At 43.0% G+C, this 10,797-nt stretch overlaps 1 protein-coding gene across 5 annotated transcripts; it reads right to left on the reverse strand.

Moving 5' to 3' along the window:
- Positions 1–594: 594 nt before the first annotated feature.
- Positions 595–9,675, reverse strand: CHTOP (chromatin target of PRMT1). Of its 5 annotated transcripts, none has more exons than XM_061120772.1 (6): positions 9,383–9,671; positions 8,182–8,263; positions 6,716–6,869; positions 4,044–4,227; positions 3,080–3,217; positions 595–1,430 (listed from the first exon to the last, which is right to left on the reverse strand). In XM_061120772.1, exons 2-6 carry the CDS (start codon positions 8,244–8,246, stop codon positions 1,225–1,227), a joined length of 747 nt encoding a protein of 248 aa, XP_060976755.1. In that variant the 5' UTR covers positions 8,247–8,263; positions 9,383–9,671; the 3' UTR covers positions 595–1,224. The 5 variants fall into 5 exon arrangements, with proteins under 5 accessions (XP_060976755.1, XP_060976754.1, XP_060976757.1 ...); XM_061120771.1 differs by having other exon boundaries at positions 4,044–4,230; positions 9,383–9,670; XM_061120774.1 differs by lacking the exon at positions 3,080–3,217 and having other exon boundaries at positions 9,383–9,673.
- Positions 9,676–10,797: the final 1,122 nt, after the last annotated feature.

A 10,797-nucleotide genomic window follows, 5' to 3' on the forward strand; every position in this document is an offset into this window, starting at 1 on the left:
ATGAGTTAGTACTTTACTTCATATGGTTAATCTTGCCTTGGGGATTATTCAAAAGAGGAGAAATTGTTCACTTTCTGCCCCAAACTCACACCCTCCCCACCCTGAATTTTAGTACAACTATGAAAGACTCACAACTCTACAGGGGTATACTGAAATATTGTTATAGTGGCCATAGCATTTCAAAGAGCCCAACAAATAAAGAGAAAGTCCTGGCTGATTTGAGAGAACAATTTCTTGTTATGATGAACCAGAAACAAAAGATTCTACTGAAACTGAAGAGCTGACAGACTATGGCTGAACTTAAACCTTCATAGGGAGTAAGAAGAGGGTCAACAAAGTCAACGAATGGAGAAGCCCAAGATTGGTCTGGGGTAAACAAACAGCACTTTAGCAAGGTTATCTTCTGACCTCTTCCACCAGGTATCGGTCATCAATTTTCAGCCCTTTCCCTTCAGCCAAACCAAAAGGCTTTCTCCTCTTTTGTAGGATGTTAAGCCAACCCAAAAACATCCCTTAGAGCAGGATGCAAAACCAAGAGGAAAAGTTTATCTCATTCCAGGGTAGAAAGTGCACATATCCAACTCAGCACGATGGTTATGTGGTACAAATGTACACGGTAATAACTTTAATTAAATCAGAACTGCTAGCACATGTAACGTGTTAAGTGGCCCTGTAGCTATGTCAATGTTCCCAATTTACTAAAATATCAATGTGGCAGAATGCATTTATGAGCTCCAGATTTTCCGAACATTTTAAAGAGGCTATTAAAAATGACGTAAAACAGAATTCTACCTCAGAAACTTAGACATTAAGGTGAACACTGGTGGGCTTTCTGGGACTTTTTCATGGGGCACCAAAATGAGCAGAGGAAATGTTGAGACTGTCAAAGCATGTGACAGATGAGTGGAGGCAGATGGGGGAAGAAGGTGTACTAGCCACAAGGCCAACACATTCATGTTCAAAGAAAAGTCTGGGTGAAGGAAACCCCTCCCCACCAAATAACAAACCAAAACCCCACTCAGAGGGGAAAAAAAGGGTTTCATACAACATAGTATCAAAAAGTAAAAGGAACACACTAAACACACAAACTTGTGGCAAGTCAGTCCACAGCCTATTATGATAGGTCCTTTCAGTATCCTTCAGCTTTCTTCTCATCTGTTATCTTAAGGTTATTTACAGATGTGTGACTTGAACAAGAGTCTTGAACAAGAGGGTGGGCAGGCTTCAATCATTGGTTTCTGGATCTGTCTGAGCCATGTAAGCATCCAACTCAGCATCCAGGTGTCCTTTTGTTTTCGACATGTACGCATCCAACTGGTTGTCCAGCTGCTCCTTGGTCAGTACCGGGCGAGCAAGGGCACCTCTCCCTCGTCCACGGCCTCGGCCTCTGCCGCCAAAGCCCCCTCTTCCCCGACCTATCATACCCCGACCTGGCCCAAAGGAAAAAGAAGAAAACAGTTACAAGTATGTTTAATGGGTACTATAGTAAATGCCCCTCAGAGCAGCGGGGCCTAGCTGAGAAAGGCTGAAGGGCAGGGCAAAGAGGAGAAATCTGGAAAAACAGGAAACACACTGGGTAGAAAGCAACACATGGAAAGCACACATAATGAATCCCTTCTTACATGCTCATTTCTATATGCTAATTTTTTTATTCTATCAAAGGGAAAATAACTGATAATTAAAAATTTTTTAATCTCTCTCAAAATGGAGAAACTAAAAAATTTGAGACTCACTATAAGTTTATAATTAAAATGCAAATAATTATAGATAACTCCATTTAGTAAGATAGGGAGGAAGTAAAAAGGGCACAGAGAAACAGGGATGTGAAGCTAGACAGTTTTAAAATTAAACTTTATTGGCGATCCTTCAGAAAAATTAGCTCATCTCTCCTCAAATTTATCAAACCTAAGGAGCTGGCTGATCCTATGTCAGGAGACTGAGGAGTTATTCTGACATAGGAACAATTAAGGGAGTTGGGAAAAAACACTTGGAGTAGTTCCAGCCATTTCTGTCTCCTGATTCTATTCACGTTGTAACAATTATGGTTATCTGAGAGGTGGTTTCAACTCACTTAACAAAACATACCCAGCTTTCTAAAAAGCTACTTTAGACTCCTCCCCACAAAATCCTTGTGATGTCTCTCTCAGAAACCAAGTCAAGATAATTTGAACATGCTATTTCATCCTGAAACCCAAACTAGCTTGCACTTCACTCAATAAGCCAAGCAACATATAATGCGAGAGAAGAAAACAAGCCATCAAGTTATCAAATGTCCTTTCTCAACAGTTATTATCCCCTGACTACTTCAAGGTCATAAATTATGGAAGACCCACCACACACTTTAAAAGGACCAAAGCAAATATACACAGGGGCTACAAGAATGTATGTATTTTTTCCTGGACAGGTGTTGTTGGGAGTTTTCCACTAAGCTCTAAGCCAGAAAACTCCCATGAGATTTGTTATTAACAGCAGCAACACCATTAAAAATTCTTTTCCAATCTGGGCCATGAGGTCACAAGACAAGTATCACTAAGTCTCGAGGTAAGATTATCAACAAGAGTCAGTTAATTAACTGACACAATAACATCTTGCTTTTTCTACTTTGATGGAAAAATCTCTGGTTTTGCATAGACACAAACTGAGTCAATACCTAGCTTCAAGTCTACCATCTTCTTTAACTCTGCTTTACTTTTGTTCATCCCCCTCTTCTCAATTATTAGACTCAAAGTGGGGTTTTGAGCTATGAGGTGGGCTGTGTGGTGGTGGGGTAGGGACAGAAAAAGATAAACCCTTAACTGACCATCTTGTCATTTTAATAATGCAATTTAAATTTGCAAGAGCCTGAAAGAAGACTGCATATAATCTGGTTCTGTAACACATATCTGACTATTCGTGGAAAACCCATGACAGACTTTCACACTACCAGCATGTATATTTAGAAAATAAGCCAGTTTCATAAAACAAACAAGACAAACAAATAAGCCTGCCTATGACTTGAAGCTGTGCAGAAAGGTGGCTCTGAGTTTTGAAGGGAGAGAAATAAGGGGAAGCTAGTCTCTGAAGTTGGTAGCTGACTAACCTCTACCACCGATTCCGCCACGACCCATAGCTCCACGCCCTAGGCCCCCTCTCCCAGGACCTCCACGACCTCGAACACCACCTCTTCTTAAGCCCATTCGGGGAGCTACGGCTCGTCCACCTCGGAGCAGGTTTTGACCTTGGAGAGGAGGCATACAATGTATATGCAGGTAAATCCAAGAGAGACAAAGTAGATTCTAACCAAAGGAAGGCGGTGAGGGTTAAATGAGAGTTAATTCAGTTAATTTTTAGGTTGGGTGGGGCAAGCTGCACACTGAGTATGAACAGATTAAGCTGCTCTTTATTCAATCAATGCAACAAGTCTGACCACAAATCCATTTTTGGAAGTTGGCAGTTAAGTCAATTAGTAAGTATACACATTAATAAGTATCTACTGAATAATCACAGAGAGGTGCCTAGCATTATGATAAGATTTAAAAATAAATGATATGATTCCTGCTCTCAGTACATTTTTGCAGGGGACAAGAACTATACAGGGAACAGTATAACAGTGCCCAAAATGTAACATATAATTAAGACCTATGGGTCAACTTGCCCTCTTTTTTTTCCCCCCAGGTTTAACAGTGTTTCACTAGAATAGAACCAGGAACAAATGATTAGTTAAGATATAGGCCAAAAGACCCATAGACTTCTTAATTTGACTTATTTCTAGAACTTGAATGTGCTCTGATTCAAGCAGCAGCAGGGTGTTTTAAGATGGAATGGAGATGACATGAATTACCTGTTGTTACGCAGGTCATAGCCTCTCACCATTGCACATTATCAGAAAAGGAATGGTATCGATAAAAGACATGCAGCACTATTAAAAATACGTGATTTCAAAAGTTATTAATTATATTAATACAAATTCAGGCTTAAAGATGTTAAACAAATGTGTCCATAGCAGCCCAAGAGAAAAGGGAAGGGGGTGGGTCCCGAACAATTGTCAGGTACTCAGCACTGACCTCGGAGCGACATCCCGCCCCTAAGCAGGGTTCTTGTGGCACGTCCCCCACGAAGTCCTCCTCTGGGCAAGCCTCTCTGGATAATGGGCAGGCCTCTTCCTCCGATTGCTCCCCTGGCCAAGGCCCCTATGGGTCGGCCTAACCGTGCCTGGATGTTACTCTTACCCAGGCGCTGCTTTAAGCTCTTCTGGAAGAAAAGGTGTTAGGGAATTGAGATCAAAAAAGCAATCCAATGGGATTTAGCAACTAAAAGTGCAGAGAAAAAGAAGCAAGATGTCTGTGTGGTGGGAAATAAACCTGCACTTGCTGTCAAGGATCCCAAACCAGAAGCAAGCCTTTGCCTCAGAACACAGTATAAGAAAAGCAGAATTTTGATCCAGAGCTTCTAAGAAGCTTGAGTATGGTTCCATGAAATTGGCATCACCACAAATTATCTCACTAGTTTGACTATAGAAGTCATATACCACTACTTGGAATGTAAATTTTAATAAGAACACTACATTTCAGATCGTGGATTCTGCGGATTTTGAACCACCAGTTGACAATGATATGACTTGATTCATACCTGCCCAAGGACTACCACTCTCTTCAAAGGCTTACTCAAACACCAAAGAAGTTCATCACACTCTGGGCAAAATTTAAATTATAAGTTCATTTGAATTCTTGTGACACAAGAACAAGTTTGATTTCTCAGTCAAAGAGGCCAGTGTGTCCATTTTTCCTCTGAGTATCTATCTCCAGACGGTCCACTTTTTACCTTAAGATGTAAATAAACACAAAAAAGTCAAATCTCCTTTCCTTACATATCTTAAATAGTGATAATTCCTTTGCAAACAGCTCCATTAAGTCAGTATAATGACCTTTAATTTATAATAAACATATAACTCAAATATATCTCCATAGAAATCCAGCCAAACCTGCATTAGAATTGAGTTGAGCTATAATCATAAAACTCAGGGTCACATGTGAGAACAAGGATAGACCATAGAGATTTTTCAATAATCTGTCCCTCAAAGAGAAACCATGAAAACGAGATCTCAATTAAATTCCTTCAAAGGAATGGGTGACTGTGTAGCCGTGAACACCAAAGCCCTAGCAAACCTGCTCTCCTAAAAAGCCATAAGTCAATATGAATGAAAATAAATTATGTATTCTCAGGCTTCACACACAAGTTACTACAAATGATTTTCACTGCAACCATGTGCTGTGAATTATTATTATTAGCATGAGATTATAAACTGCTTATCAGAGGGATAGGCTCTGAATGACACAAGGTCAAGACTTCATTCTACATGTCTGTTGTGTTTGGTCATTCCAAGTATATCCTCTCAAGATCTGTGCTTTAAGGGGAGACTATACAGTACTTAGAAGTTCTTCTCCCTTCCCAGTCCTGACTTGCCACCAACCCTATTCTCTAACTTAACAAGAGGCTGAAGTATGTCAGCTGTACCATCCAGTTTCCACTCTAGAGCTGTGCTTGCTATAGGCTAAGGTATCCACTAGCCACATGTGGCTATTAAATTACAAGTAAAAAAAAGTTAATAAATAAATAAAAAATTTAAGCCCCTCAATCACACTAGTCATATTTTGAGTGCTCAACAGTCATGTGGCTACTGTATTGGAGAGCACAGATATAGATAGAGCATTTCCATCATCGCAGAAAGTTCTACGGGACACCACTGCTCTAGAGGCTACTTTCTGCACGGACTGTATTTAAAGCTTGTTAAAATGTCCTTTGGAATATGTCAGACTTGTCTTCAGCAATTTTTAATATTTACTCTTAGAGAACAGTGGTGCCTTGTACTGCTTTCCTGAGTCAGGGATGAATGCAGCCACTCCAAGGCTTAAGGTAGCTGAAGCAGAAGGCCTTGTTTATTTTTGGTCAATGAGCCCAATGGTTCAGGGTGGGGGTGGAAGGGTGTTATATTTAACTGCTGATTTTATGCACAGCCATGCAGTGCTACCAGTTAAAGTCCTTACAGTTGCATGGCACCGCCCTCCAGACGCCCAGCCACAGCTTGGACATATCCTTCCACAGCCACTGTCCGGACTTGCATATAAAGTCTATGAATAATAAAGAGCAGGTTTTATTTCAGATCTGAATAGGATTATTTCTTAATGGAAATTTGAAAGAGAACCCACTAACTCTTAAATTACTCAGTGCTGTTCTATTTTACTGACAAGACTTTAGGTGCTGTGGAGATGAGGGTCACCCTACTCTTTCCACTGTTTAGCACTGAAAACCTTTGACTAAGAGGACTTTCAGATTCCCTGTACTAGGGAAGAAAGAATATAGTCATTTTCCTAAATTGTAAATAATTTAATGGGGACTATAGGACTTTTGAAGATCATCTAACACAGAAACTAAAATTCTCTGTGGAAAAGCCAGTGGATCTATTCTTAAGGGCAAAGGATCAGAAAACAAGAGATTAATACTCATTGATAACATAGAAACAGGCCACATTGATGGCAAACTCCCTAAAAGAGAAAGACAACAAAAAGTTACTTATTGGTACCTGCCCAAAGGGGAATCCTCTGAGCTTCTCTCTCCTCCAGAGAAGTTCAGCTTTTGCCCTGAGCCACCTCATCATTATCCATCATGTCCTGACAGCCTCAGAGGACTGCCTGACAGAGATCAGCTGCTTCTGGAGCATTAAGACTCATTCTCTCACCTGCTTAAGTTTTAATGCTGCCTGGACAGAGGGTCTATTCTCCATCTGCTGGGCCAGTCTTCTGTTTCTGGCACTGGCTAGCTGCTGCTGTTGCTGCATCGAAGCCCGAATATTCACTGGCATCGGCTGTTTGTTCTTCAGCATATTAGTAAAGCTTCAAGGTCGAACAAAATGGATGTTTAAATAAAAGCTTTATTACAAAACATTTATTGGCATTTTCATGGCTTGCTAGACCAGGAGCTCCAGATCCCACGAACTTAAAAGTGGTACACTTAGATCAATGCTGATGTGGGTTCAAGACTCCTCTGCTTCCACAAACTTGCAAGAATCAGAAACTCAGAAATGCAGCTAAGTGTAGCACATTCAATCAAAAGTGATAACAAGGGCTCAGGTAACTGCTTTTAGAGGTGGAAAGCATGAGAAACACGCAATAAGCAGATATGATGACAAGAGACAGAAGATGTAGTTTCAAAGACAGACAAAGCAAGCCAAAACCTCAGGAGACCGGAGGGTGCTATTTTACGGGCAAATACATGGAAGGACAAGAGCACCTTCAAAGCCCATGGAAATGATATATCCACATAAACTGTAAAAGCATATCACATTTTCTCATGTATTTGGTCACTTAGTAATATGCAAATATGGAGAATCAGAGTAACATACCCTAAGAGATAAAGAGAAGTACATATGCTTCAGAAAAGACAAACAAACATAAGTAAATCATTTAGTGGTCTAATACCAACTTAATAAAGTCACTAGTCAAAGGCACTCAATGAACAAAGCTCTCAGACAAAAAGTGCCTTTAAATACTGTAACTTTTTTTAGTATCAAATGATTTTTTTCCGATTCCAAGTGATAACTTCTGAAAAGGTTAGTTCAATCATCTAAGAGCTTGTGAAGACACTCTTCTATTACTCCTGTTAAGTTTAATGGGATGAAAGAGAACACTCAACTGTAAAAGAACTGAAAACAAAAACAAACTAAAAGCAGAATGGAAAGAAAGTGAAATGGAGCAAAGCAAGTGCCTCTTACAAGGCCCAAGAATGACATTCAAGGGCCTTTGGACATATTCTTAGCTTGCTACCTGCCTCTTACAGGCCAGACACAACACTGCTGGCCTTGGACTGGGCAGCAAGCCTACTGCAGCCAGGGTCATGCTACCGAGCTGCACCATCCCTGTATCAACGTAAAAATATGTGAAGAAAAGGGAGGGTGTGAGGAGTCTTTTCAAAATACATCCCACCAGACAAATATTTCAGATAGCATAATATAAAAATCTACTGAAAAGGTGTTTTGAAACAACCGCCCAATTTGTTTTGTGTACCACATACGATGCAACTAAGAACAGAGGTCTGTAGCCTTCTGTTGGTATTTAGTTTAAAACAGACTTTTGTGCATTGGACCCTAGCGCCAATTTAAGTAATGTTTTCTTATGAACGAGCTGAAGTTGCTGTTGGCTGCCTCACCGCTCATTTAGAGACATCTTGGTGGTGCTTTTTAGCACAACTTTCGGCGCAGACTGTGCAGCCATCTTCAAATCCCGAGAATCTACAAAGGACAATGGGCAGAATGAGCAAACCAGAATGACGACTATCTCTTTTCAACAAAACCCAAAGACCCAAAAATGAATGAAGAGGCTTGTATCGATGATTCTCAACCATCACACCAAAACTCATTTCAGGTATTTAAACAGAAGGTAGTTACTTCAGACTAATAAACTCTTGGGTCTTCCCAAATGGCACAGTAGTAGAGAATTCTCCTGCCAATGCAGGAGACACGGGTTCTATCCCAGGGTCGGGAGAATCTCCTAAAGTAGGAAAATGGCAACCCTCTCCAGTATTCTTGCCTGAAAAATTCCATGGACAGAGGAGCCTGGCCGGCTACAGTCTATGGGGTCGCCAAGAGTAGGACACAACTGAGCACCTACACGGTTAAGTTTCAAGGCCGCAGGACAGAAAATACCTGCCCAAGCCTCCAAAAGGGCAGACCCAAAGCAAGTGTCGTTAAGAGTCTGGTTTTTCATCTACAGCCGTCCTTCTCAACCTTGGCGGCAAGGAGCTTTAAAAAAACAACAAAAAGCACTCAGAAGCCTGAGCCCACCCCATTTGAAGCACAATCTCTGATGGTGAGGTCTGGGGATGAGCCATTTATAGCAGGGGAAAATAGGTCTGCCTCGCTGCTTCTCACGTGCAGCTAAAACTGAGAACTACTGATCTAAAGAGATGACACAGGTATACCAATTTCGCAATCATTAGCAAGGGCCTGGCGACCTGGGGTAAGAAGGGAATAGGAAAGATTTCCTACACCGGCATTCCCTTGGGAGTGCGCTCTCGGAGAGCGCGCCACAAAATTTAACCCTAAAATCGCCATTACTTTCCAACGTTCCTTGAAGTCGTGTAATCCTCCTTTCATCTCAAACCTTTGTCAGGACCGCCAACGTAGCTCAACTCGCCAACGTTCCTTTTTCATCCCTATCAAATTCCAACCTTTTCCATCCATCCCGCGAGTTTTCCAGTTCGGGGTCTCCCCCGCCTCCCTCTCATGGGCTCCGCCCCCTTCGGGGCCTCCAGCTCCCTATTTGCTTCCACATCCCACCAGCTCCTGTTCCGCGTCCGCCGGGCCCCTCGGTTCCCCCAAACTCTTGCCCTCCTCACCACAGACACGTACCGAAGGAAACGGACGCCAGTGCTCCTCCCGGGGCTGCCACCACGGCTGCGGCAGGTGGGCCGGGGGCCGGCCGAACCTGAGTTGACGGTGGAGGGGCTCGGGTTAACTTGGTGGGCGGTTGGTTAGATGTGTTAAGCGGTAGATTGCTAAGTTGGTTCGTGGCTCTTGGCTGGTCGTCCGGTCGGCCGGTCCGCCTGCTCACCCGGCCTGCCCTTTCCTTCCTTTCACCACGGCCGCTGCCGTCAACTCCCGCTCCGTGTGGAAAACAAAATGGCCGCCACGCCCAGGGCGGAATGGGACCGGCTAAAATGGCGTCGACGCAGTTACGTCAAACGTCAGATCCGCCGCATCCCTAGAGGGGCGGGAAAATTTGTGCCACGCCCGTGCGGAGATTAGGGCGGAGCCCCAGGGAGAAGGCGGGACTTTAGCAAAGGCCTCGTCTGTATTACGCGCAGCGCCCCGCCCGGGGAAGGGCGTGGCCAAATGGTTTTGCTCTTGGGTTTTAAGGGGGCTTGCGGATGATTAATTGATTTGCGTCTCGGGGGCTGATTTGGTCTCCGTGAAGGAGTTGTCCGTATTTCTTCGCGCGTTCCTCTACCCCTGAAACTAAGACAGACCAACTAAAATTCTTTATGCGGATGTGCCTCGGTCTCTTGCGGACCACCGGGCTCGGGTAGTTTGCACTCGAGTAGTTGCACTCCCCTTATTTACACCCCGGACCCCTGTCAGAGAATCGTGGATTATAGCAAAAGCCCCAACGGAGGCCAGAGGGCCAGTGCTCAGGCTGGGTTCTGCGCCAGTCACCACCGTCCGTCCATATTTTACTTTTCACTTCTCTCCCCAGCTTGGCCTGATATTGTTAAATCCGTATTTTGTGGGGCGTTTGCGTCTCCCCTCCCGTTTTCGTGTCCGCTCTCGCCATTTTCCATTCATGTGGATTTTGATGCAGATCTATACGAGATTTTTATTATGCCTTGCCACACAATAAAGGGCTCAAATGTTTGAAGAATGAGTGAATGAACACATCTTCACCCCTGCCCCCAATATAGGCGCATCAGATCCTTTCATTTTCCTTCCTAGCATATATCTGTGAGTTTAATGTTTTGGTATCCTTGTTGGGCTTTACCTATGTGACTTTGAGGTTGTGTGTTGTTAGGCTCACTGCTCTGTCCCCAGCTCCCATACGATGTCTAGCACATGGTAGGTCTTCAGTAAATATTCTTTGAAGGTTGAAGGGAAATTCTTCTGCCTTTATAGCTGAGATGCTGGTACACGTATCAGTTTCATACATCCTCCACTTCTAGCTGGAATCTTGAATCCCAGCCTTCCTGGGCCTTCAGCATTCCTTAAACAGGAAGATGCAACAGTCCCTTGACCTATCTCCAAAAACATCTCTCCTCAAATAAGGCAAGTTG

Source organism: Dama dama, chromosome 20, assembly GCF_033118175.1.
Source record: "Dama dama isolate Ldn47 chromosome 20, ASM3311817v1, whole genome shotgun sequence".
NCBI classification, from domain to species: domain Eukaryota; kingdom Metazoa; phylum Chordata; class Mammalia; order Artiodactyla; family Cervidae; genus Dama; species Dama dama.

Excerpts from the sequence above, each read along its gene's own strand:
- CHTOP (XM_061120771.1), bottom strand. The coding sequence starts at position 8,246 with ATGGCTGCACAGTCTGCGCCGAAAGTTGTGCTAAAAAGCACCACCAAG. Across the intron at positions 6,870-8,181 it reads AAGATGTCTCTAAATGAGCG|CTTTACTAATATGCTGAAGA; the intron begins GTGAGGCAGCCA and ends TCGACCTTGAAG. Across the intron at positions 1,431-3,079 it reads TGGCGGAATCGGTGGTAGAG|GTCGGGGTATGATAGGTCGG; the intron begins GTTAGTCAGCTA and ends CCTTTGGGCCAG.